This window comes from Rhodnius prolixus, unplaced genomic scaffold (genome assembly GCF_049639745.1).
Source record: "Rhodnius prolixus isolate KJV_2025 unplaced genomic scaffold, Rpr scaffold_14, whole genome shotgun sequence".
Taxonomy (NCBI): Eukaryota; Metazoa; Arthropoda; class Insecta; order Hemiptera; family Reduviidae; genus Rhodnius; species Rhodnius prolixus.
The window spans coordinates 9,876,566-9,898,868 of record NW_027411594.1 but is presented as its reverse complement, the minus strand read 5'-3'; the positions used below and the strand labels follow the sequence as shown (position 1 = coordinate 9,898,868).

General features: G+C 33.5%; 4 protein-coding genes across 9 annotated transcripts in view; 1 reads left to right on the top strand and 3 right to left on the bottom strand.

The window, feature by feature from the left end:
- Positions 1-4,774, bottom strand: part of drm (odd-skipped family member drumstick) — a 31,789-nt gene extending 27,015 nt beyond the window's left edge. The window contains exon 1 of one of the 2 annotated variants that reach the window (XM_074123592.1): positions 4,553-4,774. The gene's annotated coding sequence lies outside the window, so the exon portion shown is untranslated. Of the gene's footprint in view, positions 1-2,296; positions 2,485-4,552 lie in introns of those variants that run through there. The other variant, XM_074123593.1, reaches the window with a different exon arrangement.
- A 5,104-nt stretch (positions 4,775-9,878) lies between these two features.
- LOC141451849 (enoyl-[acyl-carrier-protein] reductase, mitochondrial) lies at positions 9,879-19,589 on the top strand. 3 transcript variants are annotated; one of them, XM_074123577.1, is made up of 6 exons: positions 9,879-10,236; positions 10,322-10,558; positions 11,183-11,457; positions 11,628-11,805; positions 12,323-12,543; positions 13,262-19,589. In XM_074123577.1, the coding sequence occupies exons 1-6, from the start codon at positions 10,045-10,047 to the stop codon at positions 13,263-13,265; spliced, it is 1,107 nt and encodes a 368-aa protein (XP_073979678.1). In that variant the 5' UTR covers positions 9,879-10,044; the 3' UTR covers positions 13,266-19,589. The 3 variants fall into 3 exon arrangements, with proteins under 3 accessions (XP_073979678.1, XP_073979677.1, XP_073979679.1); XM_074123578.1 differs by lacking the exon at positions 13,262-19,589 and having other exon boundaries at positions 9,880-9,992; positions 10,095-10,236; positions 12,323-12,799; XM_074123576.1 differs by lacking the exon at positions 13,262-19,589 and having other exon boundaries at positions 12,323-12,799.
- On the bottom strand, positions 13,372-17,763 carry OSCP1 (Organic solute carrier partner 1). Its single transcript, XM_074123579.1, has 6 exons — positions 17,627-17,763; positions 16,699-17,018; positions 15,770-15,929; positions 15,017-15,170; positions 14,023-14,196; positions 13,372-13,646 (listed from the first exon to the last, which is right to left on the bottom strand). Exons 1-6 carry the CDS (start codon positions 17,736-17,738, stop codon positions 13,475-13,477), a joined length of 1,092 nt encoding a protein of 363 aa, XP_073979680.1. The 5' UTR covers positions 17,739-17,763; the 3' UTR covers positions 13,372-13,474.
- On the bottom strand, positions 18,104-22,242 carry LOC141451852 (uncharacterized protein C16orf52 homolog A). 3 transcript variants are annotated; one of them, XM_074123587.1, is made up of 4 exons: positions 21,623-22,242; positions 21,316-21,562; positions 20,432-20,644; positions 18,104-19,756 (listed from the first exon to the last, which is right to left on the bottom strand). In XM_074123587.1, exons 2-4 carry the CDS (start codon positions 21,416-21,418, stop codon positions 19,569-19,571), a joined length of 504 nt encoding a protein of 167 aa, XP_073979688.1. In that variant the 5' UTR covers positions 21,419-21,562; positions 21,623-22,242; the 3' UTR covers positions 18,104-19,568. The 3 variants fall into 3 exon arrangements, with proteins under 3 accessions (XP_073979688.1, XP_073979687.1, XP_073979686.1); XM_074123586.1 differs by having other exon boundaries at positions 21,316-21,543; XM_074123585.1 differs by having other exon boundaries at positions 21,316-22,242.
- Positions 22,243-22,303: the final 61 nt, after the last annotated feature.

Genomic DNA, 22,303 nt, shown 5'->3' with positions numbered 1-22,303 from the left:
TTAGTGTAAGTTAACAGGAAATGCCATTATCAGTTTTATACTGTAGCGGATATCAGCGAATCGATATCCTATTGGGTAGAGTCTAATCAATCACAGCGACTATCGCAACCCTCGCAATACAATAATTGGCCTTCAGTGCGAAACAATCACTTGTGAACATCCCCACGACGACCCCCTCTGTTGAACTGCAATTATCTCATCAATCTGGCGGAAACGCTTGGTTTCTTCCTTCTAGTAGAGGAGGGATACGAGTCTTACGAGATTAGTCCTCTCCCCCCCTGAAGCGCTATTATCAAGAATGTCTCAATTAGATGGGCCGTGGTACAGTTTCCTTTTCCCTAACTAAAAGATAATTTCCGTTTATACCAACAGTTTATTTTCCAAGTTGACCTTGATGGGGGCGGCCCCCGTGAAATTGAGCGGCCACTTGGCCCCAGTGAAGTGGACGAGTGGCCAACATACGCACTTTGAATATTTTATGTCTGTCCGAAGCTGAGAAGTGACTGTTTGCCATGCGCCACTAGATGGGAGTCTTGAGTTTCTAAGATTGCGTTCACTTTGAAGCTAGCTCCGCTAAGGGTATTCCATTTCACTCGGTCTGGAGACTATCTCCAGCTACGTGGCTCACTAACTCTCTGATTCAAAACTGATTGCTCCTCTCTCCCACTGGTAACAGCTTTGTCCACAAAGAAAGCAGTAACAATGCGCGAACGTATTACATCACCGTACTTCTTTATTTTGTTTTGTATTTGTATGTTTTCTGTTCATCCATAGTTTTCTTCAACAGAGGCGGTGTACCAACCCTTAAGGGCACATCAACCGCGGGCCCCAAAACTAAACGAAAAAACAGAGGGTACCCGTTCACCTGCAATGCTGATTTACACTCAATTCTGTCCATCCATCCTGATTATGTAATATCGTTATGAAACAATATTCTTTTTTATTTCTTCCTCTTTGGGATTTCAGCAATCATGCAAATACAGTAAAAGCTCCTTATTCGCGCTTCCTTCATTCGCGTTTTCACTATTCGCGGATTAAAAAAATGCGACCCAATTCCTATATTCGCGGAAGTACACTATGATAATAAAAGGATTCCAATAGGTATCCAACCCAATATCCTTTGTAAATGCCGTCAAATGGACTAATAAAAAAAGTAAAATAGATCTTATTACAACTTTGCCTAAAGTAAGTTGTTAAATGATATCGCCGAGGACTTTGACATAAGCCGCCTTCGCCGCGATCGGTGTTTTTGAGAATGTAAACGCACAGAATGAAAGCAATTGTTCGTGATCCAGCAATAGAAAAAATGGAAGTGGCGTTGCCATTATGGATCGAAGACCGCAATCAAAAAAAGGGTGCTCCTGAGTGGTCCAATGGTCCGGGAGAAGGCAAAGTATCTTTACGCTCATTTTAAAGAACCTGATGGTAGTTGTAGTGGCAAGTTCAAACTTTGACTGCAAACAAAAGCTTTTAAAAACTGCCAAGCAAGAGAAAATTACAAAATTCTTCAAACCATTGCCTAAGCCTTAAGATAATTAATCAAAATGTTCAAAAACTTCAATTTAATTGATTTTTTTATATTTATTTTTTTTTTATTTTGTCAGCTAGGAACGTATCCCCTATAATCCCATATAAATTACCATTCCGTATTCACGGTTTCTGTATTCGCGGCATATTTATGGAACATATACCCCGCGAATAAAGAGCTTTTACTGTACTCGATCTTGAGTTTAACAGAAAATGAACAGAATTTGAGATCCATTGAGTTCGAAAAATTATTATTATTTACTTATTGGTATGAAGTGAGTGTCACGACTAAAAAATAATTGAGTGTTTTAGATCGCTGTGGGACCCGACGAATAGTTTTTGGTCCAAAACAACTAAAAGGAAGCATCACTTTACTGAGTCTGTTTTCAGTTTTCAACTACCATCTTAACGGGTTAATGCAAGTCACTTTGTTCCTTATTTTACCTTGTCATTACGGTGTAATGCATAGTGTACAGTCTGGATAATATTGGGAAGAATTTGTTTTCAAATTTGAGATTGGGAAAAAGTGTTAAGTTTGGACCGTGAGTTTTGTATTTTAGTGAAGTTACTATTATTTCAAGAAGTGCAAAGAAGTTACGTCTTATGTGTATTCCCAACACATTTTTAAAAAAATAATACGAATTAATTGCTTTTACATAAAACTCTGTAAAATAAGGTATATATATTCAAACAGGGATAAATGCTGAATACTTTTCCAAGCCATTGCATTGAATCAAAAAACTGGAAATATCCCGTACTGTATCCTTACCTTATTATACATTCTGGCTAATCTGTACAACCAAAATCTCCTGGAAGATTCATGCAGGTTCTAGTTTTTTGTAAAACACAACAAGAAGAGAATTTAACAAAGAAACAAATAAAAAAAAATTAAAAAAACTGGAATGGTGAAGAAAAGTCCGGGATAAACATCTGCCAAAAGAGCAGAAGGTAACAGAAATAAATTTATGCAGGTTATCTAAGGAGGTTTTTATACATGGCTGGAGTAGTATACTTTGTGTTGCCAACATAGATTTCTGGTGAACTCCCTGCTACAGTAAATCAACATTATAAGACAATAGAAATATATAACACTTGATATATATACATATTATAAACTATGACCAATTGCTAAAGGTTGTTTTTATAAAACTATAAAGGAACGCTTCAAAATGGAATTATAAATAAATTTCGAAAGATAACATGTTGGAAAAATAAACCGCCTACGTCCGGTTTCGGTCTTACGATGTTTTGCTCTGAGAGAACATTTACATTCGATTGAAAAAAATCGAGAATGAAATGTAATGGTTTTCTCTTAGTGCAATTTTATGCAATTAAATTCAATCGAAGTTTAGACTTTGAACTCGCAAATAGTTTAAATAATAAATTTCAGAAGCCCCCCCGTTTTCAAAAAAATCAAGAGATTCTGAAGAAGCTTCCTTGAAAAGAAGCTTCAAACTATAGCGATTAGCCTGACGTGATGATGTCGTAAGTTCAATAGTAACCGTTTGGCGACTGTTTCTATAAAAACTCGAAAAAGTCGTTGGGTTTTCTGGGCTGGTTATCTGAAATCCTTCCAATTCGAAATGTTGGTCAGAGACATGCTTAAACAAATCATCCTGGTTTAGGATGTTTAGTTTAGCAACGTCACTCTGGAGGAGAACTTATCTTTAACCCACCGTAGGTACAGCTTAAATCAACTTTCCTGACTGTATCTCCTCTTTGTTAGGATTTTAAAGAAAATCATTATAAACCATTTTCAATCGCTGAAAAAAGAGAAACATGGATTCAATAAAATTTGCACTTTTACTTTACAGTTTTAATTTTTTTTCAAATTATGAATTTCAGTTACTGTTGAACTCCTAATTTTATAGGCGTGATTAGATTGCTATAACATTTTACACATAAGTTTAAAAATATTTCCCTGATAAGATGTTACTAAATGTTGCACGTATGGAAAGTGTATGTTCTTTAAAAAAATATATTGTTCAAGCCATTTTCAATTTCTTTCAGCAAAGTGACAACTTACGGTTTACCTATTATGACCAAAACCTTATTGTCCATCCCTTGGTGGCACCTAAACTAAATATCAAATTGGAATTTTCTGAGATTTTGTTTTTTTAGTTACTCTGACTTATATACGTAATTAATTTTTAAAATAAACTTTTTTGTTTTCAAGGGGGGCCCCAAAACTGGTGAAAACTCAAACTCGAGGTACTTTCGTAAGGGAAAACAGAAACCCATAGCTACACGCAATCCTCATATATGTCGAAGTGATTATCAAACAGAATACTAGTAATAAATCGATCTTTTCATCGATACTATTTAATATTTCTTTTCCATTTATCACTGTACAAAGTTACCAACCTACTAATCTGATTCCAGCTATTGTTCCAATATTAGACATGCATAATTGTTATGGAAACCTACAGACATATCTGACAGGCACTCAATTTAATTCTAAGAAAGATTCGATTTATTGGTTTTACAAAACAATGATCAATAATTTGTTGCCTTCGTTTGTCATCATTCCAAAGAATTAAAACATTCATTGTAGATATATTGTCGTTGGTATTGTTTTAGTTAGAGCGTTACGTAACTAGGGGAGGTTGCAACGTTGGTACTTTCTCTTAGTTTCTAACTCCGCTTTACGGGAAGTAAGTATTCTATTGTTACTAATTTTTGAAATGAAGATACACAGAAGTGACAAGATCTGAGCTATACGCGGAGTGAAGAACACATTTAATCCTCCACCTTATTAATTTTTTTTTGTATTTGATGCAATGTTCGGTCTCTCTTTACCACGATACAGGAGAATTCGTGTCTTCCAGTTACTATATTCGGGTGTTAGGCTAGAACTTCTTGAATCCAGAACAAATTCATCGCATAAAATCCAAGGCCCTCACCTCACCTAGCAAGTTAATAGAGTAACCAGGAAAAATTTTCAGTGCTTAGATAACCTAATTAGAGATAACCTATTTGTTAATAAATTCAATAATACGATTAGAAGTGAATAAAAAAAAGTTACCTGTCAATAGATGTTGAGTAATTGAGAAGCGGAAGCGGATATACGCTGTATTATTATAACACTAGGCTGTTAATCACAATCATTAAGTCTAAGACTGAATTCTCTGTGAAAGTCACGTATAAAAGTCACTACATTGTGTGCGTAGTAATTAGTTTAGAAAACTGTAAGTATAGAAATGGTAGACAAATTGACGCTGTTAAAGACGTTTTCACTATGATATAAATAAAGATGACAAAGATATTAAGGTAGCTATTGATAGATAATTCAGTCCCCTGTTTTGTGATAAATTGTTATATATATATATATATATATATATTGCGCACTTACAGCAACTGTGGTATCTCTAATTATTGTGGAGATAACGAATGTGCGTTGCTATCGTCACAGTTCTTGGAGTGTTTAGATCGAAAAGTTTCGCTTCTTCTTTGTCATTCGTAATCTTGCCAAATGTTAGAATTTTACTTTTGAAGCACATGTTTTGAAGTTATTGAATGGTAAAAATCAAATTATTACCTTTGGCGGTTCGTAATCACGTTACCGAACTTTAAGTGCAAAAATTTTGTAGCATTGTTGTATAAGACAACAAACTATATTCAACAGTAGATGTAACGGATTTGATAACATTACCATTTTCAAAAATCTCTCTGCAAACTATTGTGTACCAAACAAATATTAACAAATAGGTAAATAAAGAAAACGTGAAGATAAAATCTAACTTTAAAAATAAATAATTCGGCAGGTTACATACAGTATTACATTTTAAAGTACGTAAAACACAAGGTTGCCATCCCACAAACGGGCACAATATCCTAAAATAACTTCAATTTTTTTACCTTCGCGGATGTCAGGGATATTTTTGGAAAATCATTTATAAACCTGGTTAGAGCTGCTGAGGTTCTGGATCAAATGATCAAGCAGAGCAAGTTGAAGTATAAATCTGGCAGGGGGCATAGGAAGATACAATCTTAAAAGTGTAGACTCACTTGTCTTGGGGCTGAAGACACCATAGACAACGAGGTTTCCACAGATATCAACAGGAGAGTTGTACGTGGCTGTTACTGTACTTTGGGATTGGCCAGTACATTAAGAGCAAACTTGTGTTATGGAATTCCAAAACAGTTCTCTACAGAACACCAACTTGGACTGAACTTATGTATGGTTCAGAAGCGTGGATCATCAGAAAAAGGGACAAAGAGATGTTGACGGATATTCTGCCCAGTAAGAGAAGGACACGGAGCTAATGAATTTATTTTTTCAGGTTCCTAGACTATGCGATGTGGCCATGTGATGTGACATTCCAAAAAGAAAACAGCTATCCATTTTTACCGAGCAAGTATAGTTTGGACGTCCCACACTACGACGTAATGATAGAATATCATACTCGTAATCATAACTGAGGATACAAGCATGATAGGTATCCAAAACTGAAAGAGTGCTGCGTTAAACAGAGATAACCGGGCGAAAGCGAATTTTAAGGGGCTTAAGACCCTTAAAGTGGCTGTAGCACCGAGTAATAATGAAATGAACAGTTTTTAAGTCAAGAAGTAATGGAGGTTTACTGCTTTAACCAATCCTCCTCGTGCCACTGATTCATGTAAATTATTTTTAATAAATAATAACAAAAAATATAGATAATTATCGTACGAATTAAAAACTGCAGATGGGTTAAAACGTAGCTAGCAAAAAGATGGAAATTAACGATCGTAAGTTATTTATGTATTAGAACATTGTTATGGACATTCCAATGATCCTGAATGACAAACCGGAGGTAATTATAGCACTATATAACCTCCTTGGTCAGCCATAACCTGAACATGTTGAACAAAGAGAAAGAAGAAAATAAATTAAGGAAGATTTATTGAGAATCTGGAGCGCTGAGCTGCAGCAGCGGTAATCAATGGTAACTACCCCAGAATTTACAGGTCCCAACCTGTCAATCATCGTAGCAGACAAATTGAAAACACAAACACGTGGTGTATTCTGCAATTGTGGCAGATAACCTACCCTACTCTGCAGACCTGTAATCATGGCCAATTATAACTTCTAGTCCATCCATAGTTTACTGCCATCTACGCACATCTGTTGCAGAAAAAAATTATGATTTTGGTTTTTTGGACTTCTTCCCCCCCCCCCATAACTTGGAAATGTCTAACATATTTCTCTTTTCTTTGCTTCATTGTTTAATTATCTTTAATAAAGTGTTTTTATTTTTGAAAAAGTCTATTATTATAACGTCAATAAATATAAAATTAACAGCAGCAGAGAAAATTGTGAAGGACGCTTCAATATTGGAGGGAGAATGATTTATTGCCTCACTTGCTCTTACTGCCGGACAGTGGAAGGATTGTGATCGCATCAAATTGGCAAATTTCAGTATTTTTCAAATGAAATTATTTAAATTGGATTCGTTGAGGTCGAAATAGAAGATAATCGATTATTAGAAACAAATGTTGTGTGTTATATCTTTAATTTTAATTAATTGGTCGCAGTCACAACATTAGTACCTAGATTGGGCCACAAAAAAAAGTTTGGGGATCACTGCTCCAGTCAATTACACAATGTCGTCCAGAGAGTCGCAGCTTTGACTTTACATTTCAAATCGGCAATTTTTTGTTCTTGAATTAAGATGAACACATATACACACCGACCAATTAGTAAGAAATCACTTTTTCTCTTCAGAGAGAGCGAATTGTTTCCTGTGTCAACTCACAATCGTAAATCTGGCCGACTGCGGCAGTTTCCTGTGACGAGGTGGGAGAGAAGATAAAAAAAATATGTTGGTAAATAAAGAAATTTATTGGATAATGTTAACAAATAGGGGGCATAGAGAAAGGGAGGCGGACGAAGCAATAAACTACTCCTCCAGTGGACAGACATAATCTTGACAAATGTACCAACTTCATTGCTATTTAGATCTGCCCACGTGGGACATCTCCGCCAGCACTGTGAGCCTGTCAGAGTATGAAACTCTGTAGAGGACCAATAAATATAGCAATGAGAAAGTGTACATATGACACAGCCCACACCATTCGAGTGCGCCATGTGGAGGGACATCAAGTACCACCGTGGTGTGTATAAGTGTGTACTGAATATTCTTAAGTAAATCAGCATCTAAGTTTACTCTAACTACTTAAATTACTTTTAGTTCAACTCGTACCAATTCTCGAGTTCACGGAATCAAAAAAAAAAAGGAAAAAAACTGAGGTGAATCTCTCCCCAAAGCCGCTCTGGATCCATACCGCTACCCCTCTCCCTAAACAGTTACATAAGCCGAGTCCAGGGTAGAAATATAAGCCCGGACTTGAACCGCCTAAGATTCACAATTGAGAAGTCAAACAATAACCTTAACAATGAAAACACACTAAGCGTCTCCACTGATAATCACTTTGAATCTTCGCAATGTTTAAACAGCGCCGTCGAACTTCATTAAGATGTGAAATTTGGTTGGAGTAAATAAAGAAACGATATGAACATTGTGGAAGTACCGCTGTTGGATTATGTAGTTGCGATGCAAGACACCAGATATTTCATATTAATGAAAAGCACTAATACAGAGTGGGAAATGGTGGTCTATCAGCCAGTAACACCATACGGTTTAAACGCCTTTATGGATGTCCATAAAGACCACGCCAGAATGTTAGCGTTGTTTGGACGCATGTATTAGTCCAGAAACTCTATAGTTAGTCTCTGCTATCATTAGGCGACACTTTTTAAATGGCAGTGCTCCGCTTTTGCAGCTGATTAAGGCAGTTATGGGGACTTCTTAAGTTCTCTGCTCTGTTTTATTGGTAGAGTGGAAACTGGTAACTTGGGAGGCCTGATCTGTAACCAAACCGCTCTTTCCAGAATGATGATTTTCTCTGGGTAACAACAGTGAGCTCTCGTAGACCCCGCTAGCGAAGATAAGGTCTGTGCTATTGGGTTTGTTTAGAGGTTTGGCCGGTTTTAATCACGACTTAACTCCAGGGAGAGAGCCACTTCATTGTCAAGCGCCGTGTTGGGGAAATGTCAAGCTGATCAGCACATGGCATAAATCGCTTGACGTATACGTCATCAGACCGTCAGACATAAGTCTGAAACTGACATTTTGTTCTTCCTCTTTTATCCACTTCTGAAGTTAAGAAATAATTAATAATTAGGAAACCTACTCCATCTCCTTTACCAGTGTTGCCTCAAAAAGAAATTGATTTGACTTAATTAGATAAAGTCACATATTTTGCTCTGTGTAATAATGCAAAATTTAGAAAAAAACAAATATTCCTTCATAAAACAGTCTTTCCTGGTTGAGAATTTGTCTTCAAACAGAAATTTCAAAAACAAAAAGCGTAGTTCTAAATGGTTGTTAATTAGATTTTTCGCTCATTTACGTTCCCTATTTTGATGATTATGTACACTGTTTTGCATTTTATTTTGCTAGATAAATTATTAATGCTATTGTATATGCGCATACATTTTCTAATAACTTTGGAACTTAGGGAAGCTCAAAGCCGGTGAAAAGATTATAAATTACCGGGAAAACGTATTTCCGATGAAAACTCAGTATCAAAAATTTGACACGAAACACAATAATTTCTCTTGTTAGTCGAAACCTCTTCCGATCAGCTGATTTTTTTTCATGTTCAAACATGAACCTTTCCTTTCACTTATTACTAGGGAGACTGAAAGAAGAATATTATTGAACTTTTCCGAAAAAAAATATTAAATAAATTTTAAATAATTATTACACCAGACATCTTCTTCGTAATGGAATGTAAAAAAAAAATAGAACTTTATAAAATGATTACTAGAAAGCAGCACTGGCTAGCAAGAATGAAATCACATAGGATAAGCAGCGCTACGAGTGCCAAGTCTTAGAATTAGCAGGTTGCGATTACAGCTGTAAATTTTTTACTTTCTATTTACAAGAATGAGAATGAAAGAAAAAGTAAAAATTAAAAATGTTGGTTTTGAAATTCCGAGTTTGCCTATTTAGTTTCGTATAATCTGGTGTAGATTTATTAAAAAATATTGGGCAAAAGGGAAGCCGGAATTGGGATTCAAAAGTACTGAAGAATACAGTTTTATTCTCGTAAATCTACACTGAAGCCAGCTCAAATTTAGTAAAAATGCTAATCTTGAAGAAAGTAAAACAAGAAAACTTTGAAATTGTAGAAACAGCCGATATTTTTTTAATTACTTCTTACACACCGATTTTCTCTTTTTTAATAAATTAAAAGAATAAGACTTTATTTTAATACTATAATTACAGATTCTCTAAAAATATAAAAAGAGAGAAAAAAAAAATACACTTATGAAAACTTTCAAGAAGGCTTTCACGATGATTTACACACTTTGCGAAGGTTATGATGAAACCTCCTTCAATGTTTTTTCACGTTTGTGTTAAGTATTGAATATTTCATTTGATTATGATTAAAAATATAGCATTTAGATTATTGACTTGGTAACTGATTAGTTTTCTACAATTAGTTTTTTCAAATTCTTGAATTATAAAAATGACAGCAGCAAAATTAACTTTGAAATCTTTCTTCGCTTGCACTACCAGATACATAAATTCACCAAATATGTTTTTTCGATCATACAATACAACGGTAAAGAGCAGGAAGTTAATGATTTATGAATTTGGTGATCCAACGAAAGTTGTAAAATTAGAAGAAGAAGATCTAAAACCGCCTGACTCGAATGAGGTACGTTACTTCTTGCATTAATCTATTCTTAATATGGTTATGAGACAAAATAAAAATAATGTCTAAAAGAAATTTCATTTCAAAGGTTCTAATTCAAATGATAGTTGCTTCAATGAATCCCGCAGATATGAATACCATCCAAGGAACATATCCAATAAAACCAAAATTACCTGGTGTGCCAGGACATGAAGGCGTAGGAAAAGTAATCGCTACAGGTGCCAATGTAAATGATTTTGAGGTTGGAGACTTAGTTATTCCTAATATTGAAAATTTTGGAACTTGGAGGACACATAATGTTGTTCCAATAACCTCTGTATTGAAAGTAAGCACTTTTAATCCTCATGTTTTGCCTAGAGCTTATTTTCCTGGTTTCTCTTTCTAGTACTGCGTTGTGTACGATAAGGAGTTCCCAACGGAAATATCCGTTTGGAGGTCCCTGAACTCAATTTATCATTTTTTTTTTTTAAATTTATTTATATGCGCTACAACTCAAAAACTAAAAATAGCGAAGAAAATCGTTAAACTTGTTTCGTCGTTAACTTTTTCGTAAATGGCGTCAACGATTTTATTTGAAATATTTCTTCGGAAAAATTAGATTACAGGCATTTCTGGAGAGGCGTAGGTTCAACTCATCTTTAAAACAACATTTTAGTAGAACGTGTGGCTATTCACTCTTATTATATTAAGTTGGGTTAAATGTTTTTTTATAAAAATTCCGAGGCTGATGAAAGCTTCGCATTAACCACATAATACTGTTAGCATAGCACTTTAATAGATGCTTAAATTAGTTTTAAAGGTATGACAACCCTTTTCAAAAATGTGTAAATAAACATATAATAACTGCATGGCTAATCTGCTAGTCTAGAAGATAAAACTGTAAATTTTCTATGATATTGGAGCGAGAAGGCAATACACTTTTGTTTATAATGCGTTATTTTTTTTATAGGTACCACAAAGTGTGCCTCTTGTTGAATTATCTGGCATTTCCTCAAATACAAGTACGGCTTACAGAATGTTAAAAGATTTTGTGCCTTTGGAACCTGGCGATTGTGTACTCCAAAATGGGGCAAACAGTGCGGCTGGGCAAAATGTTATCCAGTTTTGCAAAGCATGGGGATATAAATCTGTAAATATTGTACGTAATAGGCCGGATATAGACAAATTGAAAAGCTATCTCATCAGTATTGGTGCTACATACGTGTTGACTGAGGAAGAATGTAGGTACGTCTTTGGTTTTTCTTCTTAATTTTCTTGACATCTTGCAACATTCCAGAGCAAAGTTCTTAGCCTTAGAGTTTCATTTTTTTTTTTTTGCCATCTTATTCAATATAAATTTTAAGAAAATGAGCGTTTTTCTTATCCAAACTTTTTCAAGTGATATGATGTTGCAGGAACACGCAGTTATTTAAAAGTGGTGAAGTTCCCAATCCAAAACTTGCTCTGAACTGTGTGGGAGGTAAAAGTGCTACTGAAGTTATGAGAAGGCTCAACCAAAAAGGAGTTGTTGTGACTTACGGCGGCATGTCCAGAGAACCTGTCATCATTCCTACTTCACTTTTAATTTTCAAGGTTTGTTATTTTGACAGCATTAATAATGAAGATCTTGCTTTGGTCTCTCTCTCAGAATAAATATTCCCTATTATGATTCAAGTCAGAATTCCAAGTTTTCTACATATATTCAGAATTGTGTGCTGATTTATCGTGAGATGATTTATAAGGTACGTTAGTGAGAAAAATTGTTCGATCAAAGTATGTTGTGTTCTTGCGTTTTACTGGTGCTTTTCACTGTTTATGCTTTTTCCCGTAATTTTTGATCTTTTATGGTGCTCTCAATGTAATCACTACGCTCTTACGTTCAGAACTCAACTTTTTCTGAGTAATCACTCCTCTTAAGGAAACGCATGAAGGTTAGGTTTCCCTCTAAATTGTCATTTTAGTATGGTGTGTTCTCATAGATTTCGTGGTTCTCAATTCTATTGCTAATTACAATTCTACTAACTACTGGCTCATATCGATCATTTCTTGACATTTCTAATGTAATCTCTTCACATTATGCAATAAATAATTCAAATGATTTAACTTGTAGGATATCTCAGCGAAAGGATTTTGGATGACTAGATGGACAAAAGAGAATAGAGACTCTGAAGTTAGAAAGCATATGCTGACAGACATAATGAACCTGATGGTGGCTGGCAAATTGAAAGCACCAGCTCATTCGTTGATACCACTGTCTAAATATCCTGAAGCGTTGCAAAATATTACCAACCCCAAAGGATTCACCGGCACAAAGTATATTATAGACTTTAGGTTAGCATAGTCATAATTACTGTGATTGTTTTTACTTGTTTAGTTTATAACGTAGAGCAAGAGTGGCTATACTACATTTTCATATATTGTCATGTTATATTTTTATATTTTATCACTGTTATTACTATTTTTATATTACATATGAAAGTACTTGTTTCCTTTCCCTTCGCGTGTTCTAGATGTAGATAAATAGAAGCGCAGAATTTAGTATTTTAGGTAAATGCTTAATTCTCCGACGAAATAAATTTTCTAAATATTTTTGTCTTTTTTATGCTGTTTTGTTGAAAAAATATGTCACACTATTGTAACGTAAGTTAAACCAATTCTGTTATACGACTTCACACTAAGCGTTTTGGCTTAGATGCGAATTACATGGTAATGTGCGTTGTAATCTGACAAAGTGTTCTTCGCAATATTGCAGTTCTTAGGCACAGTTATGTTTAGAGTAGTTTTATAATCGTCAAGGTGTAGTTTTCATAATGGTTTCTGAAAATGAAATTACTTGGCGTTAAGTTAGTCTGTCTTTCGATTCTGTTGGCGATATCTCCTATTGGAATCTCCCTTTGAAATTCCTTTCCGAAACCCGTTCTTCTTCTACAACTTCTTGATATGATTAACTACTTGTGCTATGGGATTCACTTCGTGGGCGGTGTTTTATTTTATTCTGCATTACTTGCAAATAAAATCGTCATTAATAAATACCTTTTTTTATTTTTAGATAATGTCGAAAAAAATGTAAAATTCCTTAAAAACGACTCCAAGTTCAATGAATCCATGAAGTGACGTCTGTTTTTGTTGGTCAAAAAATAAATACAATCACAATATAAATTTTGTTTTTCTATATATATATGTATATATTTCTTTTATCTTTATACAATATTTATTTGTTCTATTTACATTATTAAATAGAAGTAATTACATTAGATTGGTTTCAACTTAACTCTTCCATTAGATCTAATAGATCAAATTCTGATTGATCTTTGGTTAAGGTTGGTTGCATTTCGGCTAATATCTTGCTCAGTGCTTCTGTATGTTGATTAACTGTTGAAGATGCCATTTCATCCATGGGCACAGGTTCTTGGTCATCGACTTTGTTCACCATTCTAGAAAAAAATTATTGTACAGAAAATGAGTTTTACCAGATAATTGGGACATCTGTGCGAGCAAGCTTAAAAAGTTCTGCTTTTTGGTCTCCACAGCCTCTAGGCTGTAGGCCCGTTTTTTTTAAAAAAAAAAAAAAATATTGTGCAAATAGATTTAAAACAAAAATTGAAAATATTATGTTATAACTGTTGCAAAACAAAAAACTGTAGCTTTATTTATTTAACTCTTGCGCGTACGTTTTTGTATTATATTCTATACCATGATTCGGTTATTTTTTTGGAAGCAGTAGTTAATCGTAACATTTCATGGCCCAGAACGATATAAGGCACGCAGCTTATAAGTAAGAAGAACTAGTGATCTCATAATAATACTCACGCATGTTGGGCTTCATCATTTGTGCCGAACAACTGCAGTGGAAAGGAATCATCCGGAATTTTCGTACTGTCATGTCCTAACTGGGCCACTAGTAGATTGATCTCTTTCTTGTAGCTCTCTTGACCGTCATAGTTCATCTCTTCTCGATCGGTTTCAGTTCTGGGAGCACTGTATCTGTACAGAATGTAGCAAAAGAGGTGATTGTTGTTTGCTTTTTTTTTAAACTGTAAAATTTATTTGAATCTAAAGATGGCCTTACCAATAAAAAAAAAAAGTCTTGTTCAGTTAAATGGAAGTCGTGAATTCTTTCACGAAGTCAAGTACAAAAAGCAAGCTGTATCAATGAAAATTAATATTGCCAACTTAACTAATAGAGCCAATCAAACCTTTGAGATTGAAAATTAAGTTGCCCATAAGCTCTTTTTTTTTTTTTTTTTTTTTTTTTTTTTTTTTTTTTTTTTTTTTTTTTTTTTTTGCGCATCAACAGCTGAGGTCATTAGCGCCCGGAGCTTTTTCCAGTGCACTGCCGGCCTCCGGACAGTGTTCTCTCGTTACAGACAACACTGTCCATCACCGGACAGTGAGCTGTAAGAAGCTCCTAGGAAGAGAAAATCTAAGGGTCAGCTGCTGGATTCGAACCCGGGACCTCCGCGTGGGAGTCCAGTATGCTAACCTCATAGCTAATCCCTTCCCTCCCCATAAGCTCTTAAAAGTATTATTGTCTTCACCTACATTCTTCATTTTTCATTAATAATAATTAGTTGTTCTAATCGCCAAAACTTTTCTTACAATTTTTCCTTGAGGCAGTACATTCTTATGATCGTATATTTGACAACTACACATTGTACAAAACGTATAACTTCATTTGTAGTACAATTCCTTACACGTTTGCTTAGAAAGTAATGAAAGTAAGGAAGAAATTAATGTAGAATGAGGAAATTATTTCAAGGAAAGAACACCAGACAAAAGAAATCTGTAAAAGTTCTTTACTAACATATTCGTTCCCAATTGTGTATTCCTTATGCCTCTCATTTCAGTAGAACCTGGTTGATTAACCACAGAATATTTGCCTCCAGAATAGAAACTTATCAAATCTACCGGGATACCCTCTCTTGAGTAGATCCTTATCTTTCCAGGTGTTTCACTGCCTGTGAACAATATATGAAAGTAGCAAATTTTAAGAGTAGAAAATAGTTGAATTATCAGAATAGCTGTGGTAACCAGAAATAATAGAACATAAAGAAAGAGAACAATTAATAACAGAGCAGGGGAAACATTATTTTATTTTTGTTATTTACTGATACTTATTTACCAATAAAATATTTTTTTTTAACATAATAAAGTAATAAACGAATAAAAATAATGATAATCACATCATGTTGATTCTTCGGTATATAAACCTCAATTTTTCTTTATTTGCTGCTTGATAACGGTCGCCAATCTCTTTTTTCTGATTTTGGGACGATCTACGGACATGGATTAATATTGATCATTGCAGAACTACATCTCGTTTGAGAAGTGAGTTTGAAGCTTAAGATTCACAACGATTTGCAAACCTAGGACCTCTGATCAGCCTCAATGTGAAACGCGAGGTGATCTTCCAACAACTACGGCGATTTAGGTCGAGTGAACTTCGTTCATTACGTACAAAGTAACTATATAGGCAGATTAGGAACTGCCGATGTGATCCTAGATGCTAATTGAGTCAACTACTTCATAATAAATGACGAAAAAAAATTAAATTTACCATGAAACAGCTGCATTGTTGTTGGAATCACAAAACTTCCATCCGGATTCTGGAGCCTTTGTCTCAGCAACAACGATACTCTGATTCTAACATCTTGAAGAAAATTAAGCAGCGAGTATCTCACTCTTTGTAATTCTCCGCATGTCATCTGACCATATGTCTGGGAAAAATCCAAATGATTTGTGGATAATTAGTTTTTAAGGTTAATTTATTTGTATTCATGTGTAATACTGGAGGAGGTCGTGGAATTTGCAACTACCCAGTTCCCGCCCTCTGATCAAGAAGAGCGGGCTTAAAACCGTACAACTGGATGGGGGAATAGAAAAGGGAATTAGAAATAAACTAACTAAATGTGATTATTTGCCTTTATCCTCACAGTTAGAAGTTAGAGAGTCTTTACTCAAATTATACCTTTCACTAAAAAAGAGGAAGGAAAAAATACCTGGTGCTCTAAACTTCCTTCTAAAGGCTAAAAGAAACCAAGTTTTCAACCCCAAAAGAAAATTTACCTGTTTTTGGAAATTATACTTTTAAGGAAGTAAGATCTTGGAGCTCTCTTGAGGAAGCAGGAAAGAGTGTTAATAGTGAATGTGGATGCTGGTAGCAAAGTTGTGGGGGTCCTTTTCTTAAATTAAAACATGTCCAACAGCCAGATAAGAAAACTAGCAGATGCTGAATACAGTATTCACGAAATTTGGAAGATGCATCTTAAATTGTTGAAACAACTTTAAAACGACAAGAAAGAAAAAAAGGCTATCCAAAAAGATGTTGGAGAATCAAGAAATTGTTTGAGATATTTCTTTGTCCCTTTATTTATTAACTTCTTGACTGTTCTTTGTTTGGCTGAGACAGAGTTGAAATAAATTGACAAAAAAGACTTTTAATTAAATGAAACACAAAAAAAAAAGTTTGATGAACTATTGCTTTACCTTTATGAACATAAAATATGTAGTATCCAACTGTTTGTGTATAGCAGGACAGGTGACCAACATTCTGATCGCATCCAAATGATTCAAAGTGATCAGAACCAATTCTCTGGGATGGGAAGCGCTGAATACTTGCCATTTGAATACCATGGTCATCAGATCGTATAGTTTATTCATGCTGGTCTCATTTAGACGCATTATAGACGCGTGCGCCAGATCATGGAATAATGCTTTCAAAGCGCTTTTGTTATAAATCTCTTGCGGTTTAAATAGTTCTTCAACAAATTTTGGATTGAACATGATTCTTATAATATCGTCCAGCACTAGATGACAAATAAAGAAAATTTCAATAGAATAATGTAACAATTTTTGATAATTATAAAGATTGTAATTCTAATAATTATTCATTATTAGAATTGAATATTTTGGATTCTTTTATCAGGTTTGTAACGATCAAATTTCTTTAAAATTATCATTTTACTTTCTTTTGTACTATAGTTATAGAAGATATCCACCGTCTTAAGGTAAAAAAAATTAGGTTCCAGCAATAAGGTTGTTGGTAGTTAAAATAGGTCAAACTAAATGAATTTTTCAGTTTAACATTTTCTCGCCAATGGCCCCGATTAAAGTTCGTATTATCATTAAGTACAGAAGTATTTATATATCAAAATTCACTTTAGCTATTTAGGAGTTAGCCCATTAGGGTGGAGTACATGAGATATTGCAAAATTATTTGGAAATGGTTCAACAAACTTATTCTGTAGTATATTTGAATCTTTTTGTTGCAAATGACCTAGAACATTACTAACTGTGGACAATTTATCTTGCTGTAGCAGTAACTTGTTTAATCAATTTTTGTGAATCATCTCAACGATTAAGTGGAAATTACTAAATGTTAATTATAAACCAATGGACATTTAGAAATTCTTACCTTTTCTGGCCTTTTCAATTGCAATATTTTGTGCCCTTAATCTTTGGTCCAGAATATAAACCATTTCACCGCCTAAATTTATAAATAGAAATGGTAAAGTGTAATGCGTCATAGTGTGAAATGAATGTCTGCTTTTACTTGGCTGCTGTTAAATTTAAGTTCTAAAAATTTAAAACTATAACATACACTCTAAAATCCTACAGAAAGTAGTAATATAGAGCATGGAATTAAGACGAACTCAAACACTTGTATATTGCATTGATCTATTACCATGGTAACTGATTGTATAAACAAAAAAGTATAAAGATATATATAGGTATATCTTCGTAAAGACATTCACTATTTACCTGTCAGTCAGTTAATTAAAGATATCTTTCCTCGTTTTGTCAGACAATAATGATTAACATTGGCCGTCATTGTTCAAGAGAAGAGACATTTGTAAAGGTTATAAAGTTTAAGTAAAGAAAAAGAAAAACATTGTTTCATAAATAAAATTATATTCTCATTTATTTACAATTTGAATAAATTAACTAATTGAAAGACAGTTCAGAAGTGTAAATAAAATTATTAAATTTAATAAAATATAATTATTGTTTTTTATTTTTAAATGCAAATAAATAATTGATCAAAATCTTGGAACAAATTAATAAATAAAAAATTGACATTATAAAATCTTTTCATTTGTCAAATAATGTACATATGTATATTTATAATGGAAAGAAATTTATATCTTTAAACTGATACAAAAAACGTTTTTATGGAATATAACATGTTTTGCTACAATTGTAAATTGGAATTTTGTTAATTGATTTCAACATAGTTTCTAAAAAACAGAAAACCTTTGAAGATTGCCCTCAGTACCTTGCCTTAAAAGTAATTTCCATACCAAAAGAAAAAATGCAATAAAATCTCGTTTTACAGAGAGAAAGGAACAGATAAGCTAAATCATTCAAGATATTCGTTCACCATTCGGAAAAGCAATTTTCTTCTAATTTGGAATGTTCAAAGTTCTCAATAATATTTCTTAATGAACTATAAACATTACAATTCAACGAATGGCACATTAGAGGGACACTTACTCCACGCCTCCCTACACGAAGCGCCCTAAAATGAATTTTCCTTGCAAAAAAGAAATAAAAATAAAAATTGTAGTTTCAACTTGTGGGCTATGATTGTTCCAAGTTTAAAAAAAATCATTGGAGTTATTTTCTAGAGGGTCTCTAGTTATCTGGAAAAGTGGAAATGTAAAAATCTTTCACCTTCTACAACTCTTGGTTACTATCATGATCTCTAGGGAAAGAAAGTCCAGAAAGAGCTATACAAGAAAGCCAATGAAGAAATTTTCATAGCAGAGTGTAGTTCATTTAATTTATACTAATGTTTAACAATCCTTTGCTCAGTTACCTACTCCATAACGTTAACTCTCATTTTTACATCCTGACCTGAAGGGAAATACGTGTTTCGCAATATGTAGGTTTTGAAGGGGAAGTGCTAAGTGCGAAGCTAATGAAATATGTACTATATACCAGCCCTTACGGGAGCTATGATGTCCTTTATTTTCAAGAATTAGGATATTTTTAATCATTGCAGCATATGTAAGTAAGCGACCAACCAAGGAACACCGTTATTATTTAGAATGCGAGAAATCTGGTTTTTTCCTTCAAAAATCAAACCAATCGTTAGCGTCACTGTTTTTTATACACAAAAATTTTTTTTTTTGTAACAACCTAGTTACCTAATGTAATATTTTATTACATTTTTAGGGGCAAAAATAGCCTCAACTGAAAAAGTTGAGATAATAAAATGCGAATCATCATAAAATAAAATTTATATACACTATCTCGCTAAAATAATCAATAAATATTACAAAATAATAACTACTTCATTAGAAGTTTAAAAAAAAAAAACAAAAAAAAAACAAAGGAATAGAAAACCTAAAATTTTAAAAATGAGGAAGACAAACTTTGCCAGCAAACAATTCTGACATAACTGTGACCCATAATGACAATACAAACAGTATGTAGGAGATTCCAACTTGATGGCTATTTGGTAACTGATATGGCTGTCCGCCGATCTCATCCACATGGAAGCCCATGGGGAATATTACAGCGGCAAAGCAGAACAGCACCACTGGAAAATAATGCAACAGACAAGATATTAATGTTGTTCTAACAAAGAAATAAATAACTGGTGAGAACAGTCACCAAACTATCTTTGGCATCGTTTCATTTTAAACTAGAATTACACATTCTCACAGATTTAGTTGGTTGCATCAACAATAAATATATAGTAAAACTGTCCGATACGGTTGTTCACTTGAATTTATACAGATGTGACAATATTTTAAAAGTTAGTTTATAATATAAGCAGCAGTTCATGATAATAGTTAAATTAGAACAATTATCGACAAACAAAATTAAAACTCACAAACCTAGTAAATGTAACGTATGTATATATGATAGTAATATTTCAACTGCAATTTAACACATTTTATCACAATAAAATTATGTGAAAATTATTACTACAATAACTTCAAGCCGCTACGGTCCATGTAGGACTTTAAAGGTGCAGAACACACATCAATTAGGCAACATCCACATCTTAAAGTTCTGAAGCCTATAAACAATTTACACAGGTAAACCTTCGGAGATGCTTAAATGTGTTATATTGCAGTTCAAATTTACTATCATAAATATATGTTCCATGAAAGTATACAACAAAAGAAAGACTGTCACACATAAAAAAAAAAATCATTGTCACTTTTCTTAAAACAAATGATGTATAAGTAATTTCAAAATAGCTTACTTGCTGTAAAGCCAACCCATCTGGCATAAGGAACAACATTTCTATCCCAATGGGACGCAATCAATAATAGTATGGTAGTTGTTATACAAATACATCCTACAAGGATGCAAATTAATGCTAATAACCATTCTGGCTGTAAACTAGGTGGAAAACAGATCTGAGGCCTGTTGTATACTGTCATACAACTCCACAGTAATCCTAGTCTTGTATCACCTGAAATAAAGAAACAAATTAGCAAACCTCTCTGGATTTGGTTAACGATCATCTCTTTGCTCAGTGAAGTTCTTAAAGTGAAACCATATGCGAAACTGGATGGGGACTGGAAGCTAACCCACAAATTTAACATGCTGTTTTTATTTACTAAGGAGATTTTCGATCAGATAAATTGTCTCTCCACTTTAACTTTACAGAAGATGGAAGTACCACTTTGTTGTGGAATTTGAAATGACGGTTTTACTGGATTTGTTTTTAATTTGAGTCCAAATTAAGAGTATGACAGATTATTAGAAAACATAGTAACACTGTCCCATTACTAAGTAGTAATCTAAGTAGATGTACCACTTCTAACAATTCATGGCACGAATTTCAGCGAGAAGAGAGTTCTGTCCACAATATTAAGATGTTTAAAATCATCGTGACAATTAAGATTTAGAGACGAATAGACCTAAACTGGCAAGCAATGGTTCTGAATCACCCCGCTTGAACATTTGTTTATAATTTACAAAAAAAAAAATCATTTTAACTCGTCAGGTATAACAAATTAATAATTAATTGGTGGTAGTTCTAATTTTAAGCGAAACAGAGACTGATGTTGACCATTTAATTCTCGCATAAACGTTTCTCACTTGGCTACTTTCAATTGAGAAATTGCAATTATTTCTTACCTCCAACATCTGTGATTATCCAATCAGGCATAGCTAAACTGACAATAGCAAAAACATCTGCGGCCAAGAAAAGTGAGCCTGATATAACTGTTAATTTATCCATTAAATATAATCAAAATGACAGAATTCACAATATATTGGCCACCCACTTTTATGTTTTAACTACCACAGTCAAAGATGACTTCCTTAGTAAAGTATCATTGTTAATTGTTTTTAGATCTCACATTACTGGAAAAAGAACAAAGTACTACCTATTTTTATAAAATAACAATTAGTTAAACAGAACACAATTAACATGGCCACTTACAACTGTTAAGGATTTAGATTCCCTTCCATTGCTGATAAACCAGCATTGCAACCTACATAGGGCGATGTAAGGCTATGATAGCGCAATCTAAGAGCAATGCAGTGCAAACTCTCTTCAGAAAACACAAATTACTGTTTTTTACACTTGATTTTCCATGGTATTTACTATTGTAAAATAACATTTTTTCTGATCTTTCACAAGAATAAAACATCATTTTGTTTCTTTCAAATATTAATATAACTCCAATGAAAACACAGGCAATAAACACACTCAATAGTAGCTATTTTACTATATAGAAACAAAACAACTTAAATGTAAAGCAACACAATTTGTAGCAAACATACTGAACGTCTTTGAAATTCTTACAATTTATGGGTGTGGCATCTACTTGATTCAACCGTGGAGGGGTTCTTGTCACCTTGTTTTATTGGTTTAATATCTTGTAGATTTTTTTTTCTTGTCAATTTTTCCTGAGTTACAAACTCAAATTTCATTATTTTAAGGACAATAAAACAAAGTTACAACTATTCAACTATCTTGTAACTCATGCTAGAAACGAGCAATGGTATCTTTTTTTAAAAATTAATATAATAAAATAATAACTTTTCTCTGTAGCAATGCTTTCATAAAACATGATTCAACACTATAAAATTCATTTCCACAAAGAAATAATAGTTTAAG

Excerpts from the sequence above, each read along its gene's own strand:
- LOC141451849 (XM_074123576.1), top strand. The coding sequence starts at position 10,045 with ATGACAGCAGCAAAATTAACTTTGAAATCTTTCTTCGCTTGCACTACC. Across the intron at positions 10,237-10,321 it reads AACCGCCTGACTCGAATGAG|GTTCTAATTCAAATGATAGT; the intron begins GTACGTTACTTC and ends TTCATTTCAAAG. Across the intron at positions 11,806-12,322 it reads CTTCACTTTTAATTTTCAAG|GATATCTCAGCGAAAGGATT; the intron begins GTTTGTTATTTT and ends TTTAACTTGTAG.
- OSCP1 (XM_074123579.1), bottom strand. The coding sequence starts at position 17,738 with ATGACGCATTACACTTTACCATTTCTATTTATAAATTTAGGCGGTGAA. Across the intron at positions 17,019-17,626 it reads AATTGAAAAGGCCAGAAAAG|TGCTGGACGATATTATAAGA; the intron begins GTAAGAATTTCT and ends TTTGTCATCTAG. Across the intron at positions 13,647-14,022 it reads AATGATGAAGCCCAACATGC|AATGGTGAACAAAGTCGATG; the intron begins GTGAGTATTATT and ends ATTTTTTTCTAG.
- LOC141451852 (XM_074123585.1), bottom strand. The coding sequence starts at position 21,418 with ATGGATAAATTAACAGTTATATCAGGCTCACTTTTCTTGGCCGCAGAT. Across the intron at positions 20,645-21,315 it reads GATAATCACAGATGTTGGAG|GTGATACAAGACTAGGATTA; the intron begins GTAAGAAATAAT and ends TCTTTATTTCAG. Across the intron at positions 19,757-20,431 it reads ATGGGTTGGCTTTACAGCAA|TGGTGCTGTTCTGCTTTGCC; the intron begins GTAAGCTATTTT and ends ATTATTTTCCAG.